Consider the following 19,880-nt stretch of genomic DNA (forward strand, 5'->3'; position numbering starts at 1 on the left):
ATGAATCAGGCAATGCTTTCTTAGTCACAACACCAAAACCAATCAACTAAAGAAAAAAATGGAATACTTGGACTTCGTGGAAATGTGAGCCTGGCTCTAGGCCACCTTGTGGTCCTGGGATGACTAGGACTCCGGGGATGGACCTGAATGACAGGCAGAGGGCCACCTGGCTGGGGCGGTGGCTCAGGGCACCCTCGGACCCCTCCTCTGGGGGCGCAAATCTTACAGCATCCAGGCAAGTTGGAAGAGGCCTTGTAGGAGGTAAGCCAGTCGCCACCTCCCAACTCATTACAGAAGCACCTTGGGCCCTGGGAGGGGAGGGACAGTTCCTGGAATATGAGACAGCAGATGGTGGGGGCAGTGGGGTGCTGCACATGGCTTGCCACAGGCTCCTGTGGGGCATGCCTGCTCCAGAGTTCTTGGGACTATCTGCCCCCTGGGCTTGGGCTCCTGGGAGCCAATGTCTGGTGCCCCACTTGGATAGGGGCAGGTGCCCTGAGCTGCCAAGTGGGGACCTAGCACAGGGCTGTGCAGGATGGTGGGCTGTGGGGAAGGGGTGGTGAGAGGCTATGGCCATACAGCTGACAGTCTTTGCCCCTGCCTGAGAGTCTTCCCCACCTCATGCTTGTGGCATATCTCAGAGGTGGGCTTACAGGTGCCTCCTTTATGGAGGACCCCACCCCACCCGTGCTCCAGGGGAACCTCAATCTTCCGCTGGGGCTGCTGTTAACACGGTGAGGATCTCGCCAGTGATGGGCAGCAGCCGCCGAGTCACGAGAGTCCACCCTGGTAGTGTGACACCAACATGATGGGGCACAGCAACGCCCATCCTCAAGGACAGCGCCAGCGTCAGATGCAGGTGAGGCCCCAGGAGATGGAAGAGTATGTTGGGCAGTTGCCACAGCACAGCTGCCCTGTGGGGCTGGCTGTGGACACCAAGGTTCAAGGACCTGAGTCTGGTGAGAAATGGATGTCCCTGATCCCAGAGCAGACCCCACAGAAACACCAATCGCTGAAGGGGTAACTTCCCAGGGAAGGCCAGGCAGACACCTGGCTCCCACAACACCGGCAGTGTCCCACCTGGGTCTGCCCAGGACAGACAGACCCAAGTGGCCATGCTCCGCAGAGTAACTCGACTCTCCAAGCACGCCGAGGTCAGTGAGGCCAGAGAAGTTCCAGGCAGAGGCATGCCCACTCACATGGCCGTCACCAAGGACAGGCCAAGCTGAGGGCGGCCACATGGGCTGAGGCTGGTTCTGAGGCTGGGTTGTAGGTACACAGAGAATGTCCTTTTCTGCAGGAGATGCACACGCAGTTCTGGGGGGTGACATGGCACCTCCTGGCCTCAGCCTCACCCCCCCCCACTAGGAGGAGAGGCATGAAGGCCGCTCTCCTGGACCTTCAGCAGCCTCCTTGGGGAAGGTCCAGCTGGACACACCTTGGCAGGGGTGTCAGGGCCCCTGCGGCAGGTGTAGGAGCTCTTACCCAGAACCCCGTGCAGAGCCTTCCAGGGCCTGGCTTCACCTCTGTGAAATCAAGGGCTGGACTGGGTGCTCCCAGAGCCTCCCCAGTGGTGCCAAGGCCTCTTTCTTACCAGTGCCTGGATAGGCCCTGTGAGAACTGGCCTCGTGGAGGAGTTCCCTGGCCAGGGCTGGCTGCTGGGGCTGCCCTTCCTGGCCCCCACTGCAGGGGAGGCCGAGTGAGGAGGGCCTGGGGACCTCAGGCCAGTGTGGCCCAAGCAGGTCTTGCCAGTGGGCCCTTCCCCTCCCAGTCACTGGGAGACCTGCCCCCCACCCCCCACACAGTGCACACACCTTGTACCCTGGGAGAGCCCCCACCCCACCCCTTGCACACACCTTGTCATGGTCGTACATGTGCAGCAGGAGCCAGGTCTGCCTTGTCTTCTGAAATCTCCAACTCTCATGCTTTTGGGCCCAGCTGGGAAAGCAAGGACATGCCCTTTTAGGTGGACAGAGGAGCCTGAAGGGTCTGCCTGTACCACCTGGCTGGGGAGTATGTGACCAGGCCCCCAGTGTCTGAGCAGTTCTCGGGAGACCCTCCCCAGCCTGAGGGCAGCAGACACCGGGAGGATGCCTCACCTCCAAACGCCCATTGGGGGCCCTTGGCCACTGGGCCTGCCTCATATCTGCAACAGGATACGAGGAACATGTGGTCCAGGCCACTTACCAACCATGTGATTTCATGACTTCAGAATCTAACGTGAGCATTCTGAACCATGAGCTCAGTCATTGACCCAGAAGTGTTCACTGCGCTGTGGCAGAGACTGCCCGCTAGAGCTGCGGTTGGAGAGTGGAGCCAGGGACCCCAACCCCAGGGGCCATGCCGGTCCAGCTCCTCGGAAGTCAGGGAACAGAGACACATGGCTGTGCCAGCCCCTCCACATGCCAAGGACACGGCAGCAAAGTTGGCCGCCCACACGGAGCCACGTGGGGGCTGAAGTACAAGGAGCAGGCAGCTTCAGGTGCCCTCGTGGGCATCGTCAGGATGGGGTGGCTGCTCCTGCCCCACCGGCGGAGAGCCAAGCCCTGGGACAGAGGCTCCAGAGGTAGAGAGAGGCTCCCACGCCCACTCAGGCACTGATGGCTGTCTGCAGGAAGGAGGCTGTGCACCAGGAGTCCGCCCGCTACTCTCCGGATGTTTGCTGGGGGAGTTCAACCATTCTCTCTGGATAGCAGCTCCTGCTGGGGCAGGTGCAAGCATCACACCCACACTGTGTTCTGGGGCAGCAGGCCACCCCCCGATGGGTGCTTTGAGCAGCAGTCACAGGGGCTGGGACACACTGGGCCACTACCCCCCACCTTGGGGAGCAGACGCCCCAGCACCACCACTCATTGGCATGGCCAGGGTGACAGACTTAAGGCAGCAGGCCCACAGGGCAACGTGTCCGGCTTCTAGAACAGAGCCGGGCCTGGTCTCTGGCACCAGCAGGTGCAGCCCTCAGCAGGGCCCAGGCAAAAGTGTAGCCCGAGGAGGGGAGGCAGTGTCAAGACAGAAGAAAGCAGGACAGTGCGTAAACAGAGGATGAGACAAACAGAAAAGAAAAGAGGGAGCTGGGCCAAGGGCCCTGCCCCTGTACCCAGGAAGCCACCACAGCCCTGGGGACCCCTCTGCTGGTTACCAAGTGACTGCCTCCAGGTCCAAGGGTCTCAGGGGAAGGCTCCTCCTCCCAGGTCCAGCATCCTTGGCCCCTCCTCAGCTCTGCAACCCAGCAAGTCCCAGCAAGTCCCTGCCGTCTGTGGGCCACAGCTGCTCTGGGCTCATCCCAGCCCTGGGGTTTTGGCCACCCTGGTGCCTGCTCTGGTGAGCCCAGCATCCTCGCCCTCACTATGATGGTTCTTCATAATGAATTCCCCGTTCAAGTTACTATGGGGCTCTGTGCCCCAGCTGCACCTGCCCTGCAAGATGGCATCTGAACTCACCCACCAGGGTCTCTGGTGTTCCCCCTGGACTTTCAGAGCGGGCGGAGGGAGATGTTGTGGAAGTGTTAAGACCACCACCACGAACCAGGGGCTCGGCTGCCGGGAGCATTACTGCTGCATTGTAACATGGATGCACCATGAGCTAAATTAGCGCCTCCTATCCAGTCCTCGGCTCTGGGTCAGCTAAGTCCACACAGTGGCTTAGTGTGCCAGGGCACACACAAAACCAGGGTGTGCTGGGCTGGCTTCAGATAGGCTGAGTGGGCCCACAGAAACCCATGGCAGGCAGGCAGGCAGGCAGGCAGGAGGCCCCAGACAGACGAGAAAGGTGGGACCAGGGGACAGAGGGCTATGTACATTTCCTCCAGCTGGGAAATGAGAGGCAGGGAGGGACAGGGGCCAGTACGAGGGCCACCTTGAGAAGGCAGTTGTCCGCACCTCAGGCTGCACCCCTGGTGAGGGTGCCTCAGCACCCTGGATGGTGGTGAGATGGCACAGCTCCTGCTCGGATGCCAGGCCCAGGGCCCACCCAAGACGCACGGGGTAGGGAGGCTAGCAGGCACAGTGCTTGTCCTGGGTAAGCCCCAGCCTCTGGCAAATGCTCCCTCCTGTGTGAGTCCCCAAGCACTTCACAGGAGTGACAGCTGCTGCCTGCAGTTGCCTCTGGAGGGCAGAGTTTGGAGGTGCAGCCGCAGACCCACTCCCCACCCACTCCCTCCGGGGCTGCCAGGAAAAATGACTGTTTGTACAGCAGTCTTCACTGCAGAAAACCTGAGTGTGCAGGAGGGAGGTTTATTCCAGGGCCTGGCCTTGAGCTGTGAGCTTTGTGGCTCGCCCGGACACCCAAGGCCTCACTGGCAGCCAGGCAGTGCCGACCAGGGTAGGAAGCGATGCCGCTGGGACGTGTGCTCTGGGCTGCATGGGGTGCTGTGCCAGCCCCATGACTCAGTGAGGGTGCTGAGGACAGAGAGGACATCTAGATAGGGCCCATGAAGGCAGGTGACAGTGGCTCCAGCATAGGCCCGTGGCCATGCTCCACGAGGAGACACTGCAGCTCCCACCTTGTGGCGTGGACATGGCTGGTTTCCAGTCACGACGCATGGCCCACTGAGCCCTGCGGGCCTCACACCTGTGCCCCAGGCCCACCATCTCTCCTGCTCCTGTCTGGGGCCGGCCCCCACCCCCAGCTCCCCACCCCTCAGTGCTGCCGCAGGGACCCTCCGACCACCAAATCACGGCGGCATTCAGTTCTCACCTTAAAGAGTACAGTGTATGCACTGAAGGTCCTGCTCCTGTCACACTACAGGGAGACATGACCTGAGCTGGAAGTGCTCAAAACTGGAAAACCTTCTCACATTGGTGAGAACTGAGATCTCAAGCGGCTCTCTGCAGGGCATGGCTTCCCAGCTCCCACACCAGGTCTCGGCATCTGCCCGGGAAATGCTCACCACTCAGGGAGACACGAACATCACATCTTCCTGCTATTCCTGGGTTGGTGGCATTGCCACCTGCCTGTCACCTGATAGTCATGGCCTCCCTGACACCCTCTTCCTCACCCCACAGCCTGTGGACTGTGGGCAGGAAAACACAGAGCTAAAAACCTACCATCTTGGCCACCTTCAGTCCAACTGAGGGACATTAAGCACATCATACTGTGCAGCAGCCCCTCTGTTGTCTCCAGGCCTGTCTGTCTCCCTACACTGACTCTCTGTCCCCCCACAAGGTCCCTGTGACTGTGACTCCCCAGGGCCTCCCCTCCTCATGGTGTGTGTCCTCCTGTGACTGGCTTGTGTCATGGGTGCTGTGTCCTCAGGGTCCCTTGGCACTGGGGCAGGTGCCAGCATTTCTGTCCCGTTTAGGGCCGATCATGTGCCACTGTGGGAGGGACGCCCTTTTGCCATCGGTTCACCACTGGGGTGATGCCACCCTTTGGCTGTGAACGCCGCTCCTGTGAACGTGGGTGTGCGGGCTCTCACTCCTAAGTATCTCCCAAACCTGCCCCCTCCCCCATCTTTATTATGCCCACTCCTGGGCTCAGGTCCTCATGGGCCCCCTGCATTTCCCAGCAGCCCCTCCCAGGAACCCTGGTCCAGTGCCCGTGGTGGTCAGGACGTAGCGGTGCAGCAGGCCAGGGCCCACTGATGAATCTGACAAGTTCAACTTCCCAGGTACCAGGTCAGGCAGGCAGTGTGACTTTGTGAGCTACTTATGGTGATGAAGGAACTGGGCAGGACAGCAGGTGACCAGAAGCTGCAGGCTGCTGCGGACACAGGGCCTGCAGCTGCCCACCCACAAGCAGGTCACCTGGACACTGCAGCTCCTGGGCCAGGGTGGGGTTCCAGGGTGAGGCACCCAGCCTCCAATGCTCACGGGCACCCAGGAGCTAGGGAAGGCCAAGGTCACAGCAGGCCACAGGGATGAGGCCTGGCTGGGCCCCAGGTTCAAAGCCCTGCACAGGATAGAGGACGGAGGATTCCTTCTGCTGGGCAGCAGAGATGGGCAGGTGCAGAGCAAGCCAGATGTGGCTCTGCTGGTCAGAACCCACCCAAGAGGGTCCCAGGTGGAACCTGGGGGCTGTGCAGGGGTGCAGAGCAGGAACAAGCGGGACCCCAGGGCTGCAGTGGGTTGGCCAGAGCAGGCGGGTGAGGGAAGAGGCTATGGAGTGGCCTTTCCTCTGGCCCACGTGGACACTGGAGAGTGATCCTGCCCTGCTCCAAGGACCCCAGGGAGCAAGGCCCTTTACACACACTGTTGGGAGCAGTCACTGGCCATGGCTGTGGGGTGGCAGGCACGAGTGTGTCCACCAGCTGTAAGCCTGCTGGGCCCAGCTGTCCCCAAGAATCCCCAGCCTTAGAGGAGAAATGTGGTGGAGTCTGGTGCTTGCCCACAGCCTCCCTTGCTTCCAAGGCAGGAAAGGGAGGTGGGCAGAACCCCAGGATGCTGAGCAGCTGACTCACCAGCTGCTCAGCCCAGTTCCAGGAACATTCTGCTTCATACAGAGCCCAGAAGAGCCAGGTGACTCCAAACTTCTTCCTAGAAGACAGGGCTCTGACAGCCCTACTGTCTTCACCATGCCCTTCCCAGCCTGTCACTGGGCTCATACGCGTGTACAACACGTACACAGCCCCACAGCCCTGCCAGCTTTCTCAGAATTCCCTGCAGGGCCTCCCAGCAATGCTGTCCCTGAACCCAGCTCCTGGTTCTGAGCCCCGCCCCGTGACAATGGTGATGGCAGGGAGAATGCCAGCAGGGCAGTGATGCCACCACCAGTGGCATGTCATCTCAAGTAGCAGGAGGCCTTCAAGACACCTCCAGGCCATTATTTTTTGGATTCTCACTATGCTATAGGGAGAGATGGTATGAGACCCCTTACTCTGGGCCTGGTCACCGCCCTGTCCTGGGCTTGCACAACCCTCCTGGCACTGTGGTTTCTGGCCCACAGCCTGGTCTGCCTGAGCACCTCCCCAGGAAGCCTTCCCTGACTACTCTGGCCTTGGGGTGGGCTCCCCTGCATCTGTGGCACCAGGCGTGGACAGCTCTCAGCCCTGGAGTCTCCACCTGTCACTGGTCAACGAGGCTCACACCTGCCCCTTACTGACCTATGTCCAAGCTCCCTGCTCCCAGGCCATTTATTCCTCGAATGCCCCAATGGCCTGCTGAGGGTGAGGGCACCAGCTCATGGGGGCCCTAACCCACTCCAGGTCACAGTCCCCAGGATAACACAGCCCAGGGCCTCCTGGCCTTGCTTGCCTCTTAGTCTGGGAGTGTGCCACCTCGAGGCAGGCCCTCCCAGCCTGGAGTGGTACCCTTTCCCTTTGCTTGACTCGCTGGTTCCCGACCTGCAACACCTTCTGCAACTCAATGCTCCTGCCCTGCCAAGCATCCTCCTACCAACTCCTTCACACCCAGGGATATCGGCCACCTCCCTGGATGGAGAGTCGGCTCAGCCCTGGCTTGAGCTCCCTGCACACTGCCACCTGCTATCTCTGGGACCACCACATAGGACATGGATGGCAATGACCTCTTGACGGGGATAATCTCCCAGATGACTCTTCAGAGGAAAGCACCCCCTGAAAATCCATGGCTAGTGGGTTCTATGAAAGTGGGGAGGGCCCCTAGCCAAATGGGCTGTGCTGACCTCCCCTGGGCCAACTCACTGTCCCTCTCCTGTCCTCCACGGCCAGATGGCCCACACTCCCAGGACAGCAAGGACTCCAGCCAGAGGTGAGAAGGCCCCCACCCCATGAGGGTGTCCACCACTGGCCAGCTGTCCCCACAGAGCAGCTGCGGATCCCGGGAGCATCCTGTCTTCCTCACTATGGGCACAGCGCCCTGAGTCTGTCACAGACGCACCTGGTGACCCCTCCAGGGAGGGGGTCAGAGTGGAGCTCAGCTGGCTCCCAGATTATCCAAAGTGGATCCTCAGCAGTGGGAATGCTCCTGTTACCCTGGGGCCCATGGTCCACTCCTCCATGTATACCCGCAGCAGAGGAAGATGGGTCCATTCAAAACCCACACACGTGTGCCCTGAAGCATAGTTCACAGCTAGAAGAAGGAAATGCCCTGTTTAGCACTGGATGAACCAGACTGTCTGGACACAAACAACGGAATACCATTCTGCCAAGAAGGAATGGCATTCTCCCGCAGGTGGGTGCTTGGTGACAGAAGCTGGGCCCAGGAGGCCATGCACTGAATGATTCCGTGCAAGGGAGTGTGGGTGAGCGGCTACCACCCCCTGGGCTGGTGAAGGCAGAACAGCTGGCTGTGTGATTGTGCGTACGCTAGAACCACCAATGGCACATGCTAAATGGGACCTGTGTGACAGGGGACTGTCTCAAAGCCACTGCCCACAGCAAGAGCACCACCATGTCCACATGGCCAGGCGCAGGGATGGCCGCCCTCCCGGCGTGTCCACATGGCCAGGCGCAGGGAAGGCCACCCTCTCAGACTTAACTTGCCAGCTCTGCCGTGTGAGTACAGTGAGTTCGATTTGCAGAAAGCATAACCCCATCATAACCCGCTTCCCGGCAAGAGGAAAACCAGCAGGGGCCCTGCCAGGATATGTGACTCTGAGCCCCCACAGAGGCTCCTAAACGTTCTGGTACAAAGTAGTCTGCTATGCATCTGCCAACGCAGGCCAGCCTCTGCCTGCTTCTAGTAGACCGGTTGGTTCCGAGGTCTCCTGCTGTACCGTCCCAGGTGCTCTGCCCCCGCAGGCCCAGGGGTCCCCGGGGAGCTGGCTCTGAACCACACCACCTGGGCCCTCGGCTCTAAGCCCTCCCAGGCTGTGCAAGGAGCTCTACTTACCCATGGAGGTAGTCCAGGGCCAGCTGGGCCCCGGAGCGCTGGGTTGGCAGCCTGGGGGTGGGGGCGGCGCCTGCCTCCCGCAGCCGCTTCCTTGCCTCTTTCCTGAGCTCCTTCTTCAGCTTCCTTTCCAGGACTCTCTTCTGCTCAGGGGACAGTGCAAGGTCCGTCTCCTGCGCAGCCCCACATGCTGCTGTTCCCTGAAAGGCAAGGGGTTGCCAGCCTGTCAGGGCTTTGGGAAGGGAAGGGGAGCACTGATCTAGGCACCGCCAGTGGTGGATGGGCTTCAGCCAGGGACCCTCGGTCTCCCAGCCATGCATGAGGCTCCGCAAACCCCTCCCTGCCCTGTAACTGAGGAGGGGGTACACAGAGTCCTGTACTCTGGGGACCAGCACCTACTCAGAGGCCCTGTGGGGAAGACCAGGTATAGCTGCTGCCCCCAGCACCCCGGAGTCACAGCTGCCTGTGGTGGATGTTCCTCCCGTGCACCTGCAGACGGAGCTCTGGGCCTGTGGAAAGCCGCACCCTCCTGTGATCCTCATGGGTGGGGGCCTGGCTCAAGGGGGACTCAGGCTTCCTTCAACAAACAGCATGCACTGACCCCTTCTAGTGTGCAAGCCCCCCACACTCCTGAGAACAGGAGGGGCCCGGGTGCTGCACACCTTCCCTGAGGGCAGGTGGGCACAGTGAAGGACTGGCTTCTGTCCCCCAGGGGGTGGTAGCCTCCTGGAGCCATCCTTCCCCTACTGCCACCTCCCACCAATCAAACAAGTGTCCAAAGATGGGTGCGGGGCTGCGGGGACGGCAGTCACGGTCCACCCTTCCTCCTAGAAAACCCAGAACACCCGTGTTTGCTGATCCAGGCGGATGCACCAGGGGCTGGGCTGCTGCCCCCAAACTTCCAGGAAGGGGCGAGCGCCCTGCTCACGGGCAGCCTCCCTTCCTGCCCCCTCCCCTCCTTCTCCCTCCCCTCCCCATCACCAGCAGATCCCCTCACACAACTTTGTCCCGTGACAACCTTTGTGTTCCCACTCCACACCCGCTCCTTCCTTCCGGAGCTTTCTACAACCATGGCGCAGCTCTCTCGGCTCCCCTCTCTGCCTCCTATAAAACCAGCTGGAACTCACCAGCCTGCAGTGGCTTCAGGGCTGCATTGGGAGGGCCTTGGCAGCCGCACACTTACATGCACACTCCTGACACACATACTCTCTCACACACACCTGACACATATACTCACACCCTCCTGACACATGTGCTCACACTCACACACTTGTGACACACACACACTCATGGACCTCCTGGCTCTTACTGTACAAACAGGGAGAAATGGCAGCTGTGTGCACCCTGCCTACAGACAGAGCAGGGGAGCAGCCCCCCGCCCTGAGAACAGGAGGGGCCTGGGTGCTGCACACCTTCCCTGAGGGCAGGTGGGCACAGTGAAGGACTGGCTTCTGTCCCCCAGGGGGTGGTAGCCTCCTGGAGCCATCCTTCCCCTACTGCCACCTCCCACCAATCAAACAAGTGTCCAAAGATGGGTGCCCACTACCACACCAGCTTCCAGGGCCAGGAATGCCCGAGCCCCCAGAGGAGCCAGCAGGGGCTCCAAGCCCAAGCAGCTGCCAGAGGGGCACTTGGTTTTGAGTGGGGTTCACTGAAGCCTGGGAGACAGGGGTTTGATGATGAGTTGTGGACCTCGCTAAAGGCCTGTTTCTCCCCATCTACCTGCTCAGGCCCTCCAGGGCCTACTTCCTGTGCCCATGCCAACAGGCTGGGGGGCACCACAGACAAGCTGGCACTGAGAGGAGACAGACAACCTTCCACCCACAGGCCAGTCCCTGCCCCTCTGCAGCCATGCAGGTGGCAAGGAGCCAGCCACCAAGGCCTAAGTCCCTGAAAGGTAAGGACCATGGTAGTGGGGGGCCTAGGGCACCTGCCAGGACCCTTCCATAGGCCACCAGCCCCGGCAGCACCCTCTGTCCCCGAGGCCGAGGGCCTGGTCATATGAGGGGGGCCCTGACCCCTCCAAGGACTGCTGGGGTGCTCTGAGAGGGGCGTGGTCTCTGCAGAAGGGCACAGGAAGGAGGCAGTACAGGGCAGCCAGGGCCGTGGGCTGGCAGCAGGCACCTGAGCCTGATGTTTCCCAGCACAGGTGTGGGTGCAGCCCCACATGAGGAGGCGCCACTGAAGAGTCCAGCCATTTCTCCTAGGGTTTCTATGACACCCAGCATTAAGGGTCTCTGTCTACACAAACCTGGAAACTGCAGAAATAGCTTCTTTAAATCACTCCTGCCTTAGCCAATAGTGCCCCCACCATGGCAGTGGCTGGGGCCCACACTCTGTGTCCCCAGGGAACTAAGTATTTCTCAGAGGAGCTGCTCAGAGAGGTGCAAGGCCAACCCTTGGCAGTGCCAGGGGCCAGGCAGGTCATGGGAGTGTGCCAGGCAGGGGCCGGGTCAAAGTAGGGGCCCTCACCCTGGCATGGCCCAGGCCAACAGGCCTCTCAAGAGAACTGGAAACAGATTTATAGGTGAAATCTGTTTTAAGGCTGGTTCTAACTAGACATCGAATGTTAGATGGGCCAGACCAACCACCGTATGTGAATCGAGTGAGGAACTTCTGACCCGAGACCAAGGAGGAGGGGACCCAGGCCCCAGGCAGTCAGCTTGCAGGGATGGCCCTCCCACTGGGCCAGGCATCCTTTCTGAACCCCAACAGGCCTGTGGGCATTCATCCTGCTGCCTCCCTCGGGCTCCTGCCAAGGAAAACCACCAGGGCCCCTCTCCTGCCAACAGTACTGGGTGGGAGCATGTGACGGCCCCTCTCCAGCCCGCAGTCCCCCAGCACCCACGAGGAGCCCTGGAAGAAGGCACATGGGCATCCCTTCTGTGAACAGCCAGCCTGGCCTGGAGGTGAGGACAGGGGCTCCCCAAGGAAGGAGGAAAGGAGACATACAGACACAGCAAAGTATACCCGACATCGTGATGTCAGGGGGATGCAGATCAGAGCCACAGTGAGGTCACCTCACACCAGCCAGGGCGCAGCTGTCAACAAGACAAATGGCCAGTGTTGGTGAGGATGTGGGAAAAGGGACCCTGGGCGTATGGCTGTCATGGGGAACAGTGTGGGGGCACCTCAAAAACTAACACTGAAATACCATGCAAACCACCAACTTCACCTCTGGAAATCTACCCACAGGAGAACCTATGTTCACTGTAGCACTATTTACAACAGCCAACATACGGAAGCAACCCCAGTGCCCATTGACAGATAAATGGATGGAGACGTGGTACATACGCATGATGGAACATTACTCAGCCGTCAGAAGGAAATCCTGCCATTTGTGACGACATGGATGGACCTAGAGGATATTATGCTGAATGAAATAAGTCAGAGAGAGACAAACACCAGCTGATTTCTCTCACACGTGGAATCTAAAAAGCAAAACAAACGAACAAACAAAACAGATTCATAAATACAGAGAAAAGACTGGTAGCAGCCATGGGGCACTGGGATGAACTGAAGTGAAGAGGGAAAAGTAGTGGGGACGTCTGACATCTTGCTCAAGGTGGTTACATGAGTGCAAACACACCAAATCCACACCAGATGTAGTCTAGGATTTGTGCATTTCACTGTGTTTACCCCAGTAAGGGAAACGCATCTCCCTGCAAGGTGCAGCCTCACCCTCCCCTTCAGGGTGCCTCTGGGGCAACACCTGACTCTGTGGTGCTGAGCCCCAGAGTGGCTCAGAGTTTGTCAGAGGGGTCAGGCAGTGCTGGGGGGCCCACAAGGGACACTGCCTCATTCTGCAGCCCCGAACACAATGGCCCCTGATTATGCCCAAGGCCGAGTGGTGCTCTAACTGCCACAGGGCAGCAAGGCTGCAGAGGGGCCAAGCTGCCCACCCTGGATACTAGGGCGAGAGCAGCGGCCCTGCGGCTGCCCTGACCTGGAAATCGGGGGCAGTGGGGACTCTGAGATGCCTGTCTGCGGGCTGCCCAGGGCAGGTGTGGGGTACCGCTGTTGCTTCTCTGCTTGACCACCTCCCAGCCTTTCAGGAGTGCCCAGCTGCCCTTGGGGTGGACTTGACTTTGGTCAAAGACTGTCTTTAATTTTTCCTGAGCCAGTGCCCTACGAACCCAAGCAATGGTTTCAGTGACAGTATAGAATCTGTGCCTCCTGTTCCTCCATTGCTGGAAGGAAAAGAGGAAGGTGGCAGCGGGGGAGGGCTGTGCCAAGAAGGGATCTGGCCAGGGCCGGGGCAGCTGCTCACCATTGGCCTCACTCAGTTTCTGTGGGAGTCTCAGCATTTCTGGCCCCAGCCAGGTGGGTTTCCCATTGCTGCCAGCATGACGTGAGCGACCACAGCTGTTTTGGGGTGATACCCTAGGAGAATTGCAGGCTGGGAAATGTGTAAATTGGTGGAGGCAGAATGGGACCCAGGGGAAGGTGGAGGGGTCGAAGGCCCCAGGGCAGAGGCCAGCTGGTTCTGGGACCACAGCTGGAGACCAGTGGGAGCAGGGTAAGGAGGGGGGCAAAAACACGTCAACGTGTTTGCCAGGGGCTGTCCGCCAGCTTTCATACAGCCGCTGATCCTAGTGGAACAGGGTTTAATACAATTTTCCTTCTGATTGAGAACGAGCTTTCTTTGGTCGCCGCTGATCTGATAACTCTCCGAAGAATGAGGTTTTAATTAGCAAATAACAGTGTTGACCTACTCAGCACTACTGCACACACCTCCCAGAGATGCCCAAGGGCTAGTGGACAAACTATGGAAACAACGAAAAATCTTAAAAGGAACACAGGAGCCCAGTAACAGCAGCTGGTTGGGGCCCCTTCTGGGGACAAACTCAGGGGAAGACAGGGCCTTAAGAAAAGGGGGTGGGGCATGAGGGGGACCACAGCTGCCCGGGAGTGCCCCCTGCCCCGCCCGGCCCCACCCTGTAGACGCCTACAGGGCCCTCTCCACAACTGGACCACCACTGCTCCCCAAACAGGCGCGCAGATGCATGAGTGGGTGTCTAACTGCAGGGGTGCAAGCACAGAACTTCAGAAAACAGTTGAACCACACTGCAGCCCTGCTGCGCTCTGGGTTTTGAGATTGGACAAGATACAGAATCTGCTATTACGTGAAATAAAGCATCAGCAATGTGTTCTCATCTATAATTGGACGTCTCTACGGTTAAATTTCAAAAGGCACAAAAGTCAGGCACTGTGTGTGGGCAACTCCAGGCAGGCTGTCCAGACAATGGCTGTGGCACCGAGGGGCCAGCATGGCCAAGGGACCCCGAACTTCACCTCCACTGTCTTGTTTCAGCACGACGTTTTTTGTGGACTACATAAGTAACAACGCAGTGTGGTAGAGATGCGTTTAGAAAGTAAAATCTTCCCAGCTTACAGGCAATGAAAAAACCCCATACATGCACTCAAAAAGCCACACACCAAATGTCCCACAAACTGGGGGATTGGGTGGAGCCCTGGAACAAAGGGGAACCACAGCAAGGCTACAGAGAAAAGCTGGTGCTGTGAGCAGATGCGATGCACAAAATGAATGACACTTTCCTTTACCCCAGTGACTCCTGCAAGGGACACTGAGAAAGGGCACTAACTTCATTTGAAAGGTTTCCATAGCCTCACCCCAGACAGAAAAACCCTCAAGGGCGGGAGGCCAACAAGAACGCAGACAGGTCCCAAGAAGGCACCTTTCCACTCTTGTCCTAGGCAGGGGCTCCTGGGCTGGGGCTCCACGGGGGAGTGCTTGCCCCCGGTCCTAGACAGGCAGAACCTCCAGCGCCCCAGCCCGCGTAGCCCCAGGGGGAAACCCGGCACCATTCTCCACTAAGGGATCCACAGAAGCCAGAGCAGGGTTCTACAAACTCCAACCGACAGGACACGTGGGGAGAAAGAGCCTGGGGAACACTCAGCTCCGTGAAGCACGGGCAATGCCAGCTGTGGGCGCTGGGATGGCAGATGGTTTCAAACACCATGTGTCCTCTCCATCCTTTCCTTCACGAGGCCACCTGTGAGCACAGGCCTGCCATGACAACAGGTGCCCTGGAGGACCCCTGGCAGCCACGGCACCTGTACCCTCTATGCCCTCTCATGAAGGGACCCTGCCACCTCTGGTGTGCACTCGGCCAAGGCCGTGGGGGTGGTGCTGGCTGTGGATAGCCGGATGGCGCATCCCTGCAGTGCCCTCCTTGTCCTGGGCTCTCCCTGCACATCCCCTCTTGGGGGGCGGGGGCTCGCTGGCTGCACATCTGTGTGGCTGCACCGGGTCCACTGCCCAGCACACCTGTAACCTGGGTCCACTGTACACAACAGTTCCCTGGGGCAGGCCAGGGCCCCACAGGTCCAGGGTTGAGGGCTGCACAGCACCTGGTGCTCCCTAAGTGTCGGCCCAAGTAGGGTACTCCAGAGGGCTCTGGTTCCCCAGCTTCGCCCACCTGCTCTGGGCAGTCAAAAGTCACACTCACAGTAATTTAGGGCCTTAACATGGTGTGCAGACACCCTGCCAAGCAGACTGAGCTGCCAACCACACACCAGAGAACCATCTCCACCAGCCCACCCTGACGGCCCTGTCCCAACCCCAGCTGCCCTGACAAACTCTCGGGCCATCTGAAGACCAGAGGCCCTGTGTCTGCCAGGCCCAACTGTCCCAGGGGGCCTGGCAGTGGCCCAGGCTGGACACAGTGCTGCAGGGGAGCCAGGGGCATCCCTGGCCACAGATGTGTGGTCTCACTCTGCAGAGGACATGCTGGTGGCAAACCCCCTCCTTGTGAGGGCTCTCGCTGGTGGGACAAGGAAACTTCAGGAACCTTTTGTAGCAGCTCATTTTTGCAAAAAACACAAGCAGTAGCCGGCAGGATGGGTGAGTGTGCAAGGTGCAAAACCTACAGGGTATCCTGTTCCTTTCCTGGGGTCCCCTCTGCACCCCAACATGGTGCCAGGCCTTCAGAGTGAGGCTTTCCAGTCCCCATGTCAATTTGGGGATGAGCAGCCCTGTGGACCCTCTGTCAGTCAGCATGAGGGGCAGGCTTCCCAGGAGATCCTGCAGCCACAGGCCAACACCAGCCCCACCCTGCAGTTGGGGGGCTGGAAATGTGGGGTAATGGGGGCAGCTGAAGATCTGCTGTAAGGGTATCACTGAAGGCCATCACCCAGACCCAGTGGAGCACCACGGGAGGCAGGGTCCAGTGCTTCTGTTTGCAGCCACTCCCACAGCCTGCTGAGGGCTTCATGTGCCCGGGAAGGAACCACAGCGCTGGCCATGCTCCCCCACACCCAGATGCCTGGGCCCTGCCATGGCGGCATACACAGGGTTGGCTGGTGTGACCCACCCAGACCCCTTCCCACAGACCAGGAGGCAGTATCTGCTTTTGAGCTGGGCTGTCTGTTAAATGAGACATCACACTTGGCTCCTCCTGGGCCCACCACATGACACACAGGGAGATGCCACCCATGCCCCGTCATGAGCTACACCTTTCACAGCTATGTCAGGCACCCTGGTTGAAATGTCCAACTTCTCTGCACTCAGGCATCTGGCATTGCCTCTGGGCCCAAACTCAGGCTCTGGAAGGGTTAACAGCAGCTCTCTGACCCGGAGTAGGGTCACTGTCATTCCCAGAGCACCCCAGGAGCAAAGGTACAGTGCTGTCCCTCACCTGGAGAGCTAAGGGAAGGAGCCACCCACCCCCAGGAGGCCCCGTCCCACGGGCAGGGAGCCTCCTGACAAGGCCGAGCTCAGCAGGCAGAGCCAGGCAGGGCCAGTTCCGGAAGAGGAAGAGCGGTGGAGGATGCCACACAGGATGTGGAAGATGGAACAGGCCCACCTCCAGCTGCTGAGGAGAGCTGGGACGCACCACGGACTTGTCCAGACACACCTGGAAGACAGGAGCTACCAGATGCAATGTGCACAAGGTTTTTCAAAGCAAGGCGAACTTTTTTCCTCGGTGAAATATTGTGCAGAAGCCCAAACTCAGAAACCGTGGAGCTGCTGAGGACCCAGCATCCCAGGCTCACGGGGGGATCCTACCTCCACCTATTTGCACAGTAGAGTCATACCTTTTTATTTCTGAGGCATTTCATTTTTCAAAATGTGGTAGAAGAAAAACTCCAGCAGGAGACAAAAGACTCAGGACCCACCCCAATTTACATAAAGATCCAAATCCTCCACTGTGAGCTCGGATGCCCACAGCACAGCCCTTGTGTGCTCTGCATGAGGTCACCCAGCAGGCCAGAGTCAGCACTTGAACTCAGTCCTGCCTGACCCCACCACACGGCCAGACAAGGCTCCACACTCAGCTTCTGGGAGGAGGGTACCCATGGGCCTGCAGAAAAGCCACCTGGGGAGGGGAAGCTCTGCACCCTGGACCCTGACAAGCTGGGAAGCGGCTGGGGTGAGGATGTGCGGCCACTGCTAGCCATGGCTCCTTCCCACTGAGGGGAGAGCACACAGGCCCTGGGTCTAAGGTCCCGTCCACCTCTGGAGGCCGACCAGTCGGGAAGCAGAGCCTGAACTTGGCAGAGCCGGCACCGGCTCCTTCCTGCCGGATGCGACTCCCCAGGCCACGTGTGCACTGTCCTTGCACAGCAGCCTGCCTTTGCCAGACCTCCTTGTGCTTCAGCACTGAGAAGGGACCACAGTGCAGAAAAACACTCGATGCTCTGTCCCCTCATAGCTGTGGGGCTGGGAGCCCTTGGGTCTGTGCGGAGCTCAGTACCCTGGTGAGAACCTGATCCAAAAACCAGAGGGGGGCAGCTGACACCAAAGCCAGGGTAGCCTGCTTGAGTGTCCCCAGGCCCACACCAGATGACCCCATCTCACCCCCCACTGGCTCTGGCTGAGAGCTGCCCCATGTCCCTCCTGAGCCACCCAATGCCCCAAGACTAGTCTGAGATTCATCTCACCAAACCTCCAGACATAGGTGTCACCAGGATGGAAGCCCTTTTCCCACTCTCCTGGGGTCTACTCCTTCCCTAGGGTAAACCCAGCCTGTGCTCCAAGCAGGGGGTGTGGGAGTGGGGATCCCCCCCCTAAGCCTCACCTTAGGACCAGATGCATGTCCCGGAGGATCTGCCGGCTGCCTCTGGGAGGAGGGGATGCAGAGGCTGCCCACGTGAGCCCTGCACTGCTGGGGGCCTCAGGCTGTGTGGGATGGGGGGCAGAGGTCAGGGCTCTGCAACTCAGGTAAGATCAAGCCATTTACATGACCCCACTGCCAGCAGATCGTTGTAATGCCCACAGCACAGGTCAGGAGGGGCCCGCCTGGTGGAGAGAGCAGAGCTGTCACCTGTGAACCAGAACTTCCTGCTGTCCTGAGTAGTTTTAGGAGCATCACACTACAGGGTACAGAGCCTGGGGTCTGGCTCCCTCTTCTTCCTTCAAAGTGCTATCAGGCAGTGGCTGCGAAGGTGCTTCAACAAAGGGTCTGGCACAGGAGCCAGGAGCATGGGCTGCTTGTCAGGTCACCCTGGGGTACAAGCCTCGAGGAGTGGGGCCTGACTGTCACAGCAAGTGGGCAGTGCTGTTTCTCACCAACTGCAGCTGGACGGCAGGCAGGGGGCGATCAGCTAGCTTCTGGCAGAGGCTGGAGACCAGGCCCAGAGCAGAGCAGCAGAAAAATGGAAGCTGGTCCAAGGCAAAGCCCCCTCTTCCTTCCAGTTCTCAACGGCAGGATTCACATCCCCAGCTGTGTACCTTCAGGTTCCACTCTGGGATGAAGACTAGAAAACTTCATCAGACTTAGTACCATATCACTAAAACTGTAACGCATGAGAGCAAATTACTTTTTCATTTGCTAAAAATGATGAATAAAAGAGCATTTCCCACAATTTTTTAATTAGACCTTTTATTCTAGAGTATCTAGATGCACATGCCATTGCGAGAGGCAACACAGGGCTTGAGCCTGGACAGGATGAATGGACCTCTGAACTCAATTCCCAAAGGCTGATTTTTCCAACGCCCCTCACCACTGCCTGTTTGGCTGGACAAACGTGAATGTACTTAGTTGTCTCTTACTACAGGAATGGAACAGGAACAAAATTTCCCCCTTTCATTGTTTGTAAAATCCTAATTAAAACTTATGCATCAACAACTCAGATCACTTCTATAAACTGCACAGCCAAGCCACATGGTGGGACCCTGCTGTGGCAGGCTGTGTGGGGTGGGTGCAATGGCTCCGAGGTCCTGGCGGTGCTGACAGTAAGGCAGACATGGGCTCTGGCCTCGAGGAGCTCACAGCCAGATATAAGTGAGCTCCTGGAGGACAGGGAGCGTGGCTGCCCCAGTCCAGAGCGGCTGTCCAGGGCAGGGCCTCCTCACTCAGCCCGGCGACTCCATGGACTATGCAATGTGGTGCAGCCTGTAGGCTCCTTGGGGTTTTAAATGCATGACACAGGACACATGGGCTCAAACTCTGATAGGAGTACCTATCAGAATATAAAAAAGACCAACTGTGCGGCAGTAATGCACCGTGGCAGGTCTAATGAGCTCCTGACAGTGCAGGAGCTGAGGCAGGGAACACAGAGATGCTGTCACTGTCTTGTGCCACCAAAGCCACCCACGCTCTGTGGCCAACTTTCAGAGTGGAAGAAAATGCTACATTTCAGTCAGAGGTAGTGAAAACTGAGTGCTTCTTTCTCATCTAGGCTCAGATTCCCTGAAATTGAGAGCCCTGGGCTCTGACACCACACGGCCCTGTGAGGCCAGGCTCTCCAATGGGGCCCCCACAGGATCCTCCGAGAAAGAATGCTCTGCCTCATCCAAATCTACCCAGGGGCTCAGGCTCGTTCCATCTGGGCCTTGGGGAACAGGATGAGAACTTCCGAACCCCCTTCCCAGAAACACACACCAGCACACCTGTCAAAGGCTCCAGCCTCCCCAGTTCAGATGAGATGGGGGGCTCTGCCTACAGCCAAGCACAGGGAAAGGAGGGCTGGGATGGGGCCTGCAGGACAGGCCAGTGCTCTGGGGTGGGTCCTCCACAGCCATCTTCTTCCAATCTCATGGCCTTGGCTGACAGTGGGGCTTACCTCCCCCCACCCCGTAGAAGCCTGGGGCTTCCAAGCGAAGGCCCCACAGTGCAGCTCTGTGCCCAGCAGGGCAGGGAGGCAAACACCCCAAGAACTGGGAAACCA

General features: G+C 59.0%; 1 protein-coding gene across 6 annotated transcripts in view; it reads right to left on the minus strand.

The window, feature by feature from the left end:
* CHLSN (cholesin) overlaps window positions 1-19,880 on the minus strand; it is a 122,142-nt gene that overhangs the window by 13,522 nt on the left and 88,740 nt on the right. For all 6 annotated transcript variants that reach the window (XM_017656356.3, XM_037008837.2, XM_073214921.1 and 3 more), the window contains 2 exons: window positions 8,748-8,944; window positions 1,857-1,938 (listed from right to left, as the gene is read on the minus strand). In XM_017656356.3, the coding sequence (XP_017511845.1) occupies window positions 1,857-1,938; window positions 8,748-8,944 (279 nt within the window). The remainder of the gene's footprint in view (window positions 1-1,856; window positions 1,939-8,747; window positions 8,945-19,880) is intronic.

The sequence above is a fragment of the Manis javanica genome, chromosome 10 (genome assembly GCF_040802235.1).
Source record: "Manis javanica isolate MJ-LG chromosome 10, MJ_LKY, whole genome shotgun sequence".
Taxonomy (NCBI): Eukaryota; Metazoa; Chordata; class Mammalia; order Pholidota; family Manidae; genus Manis; species Manis javanica.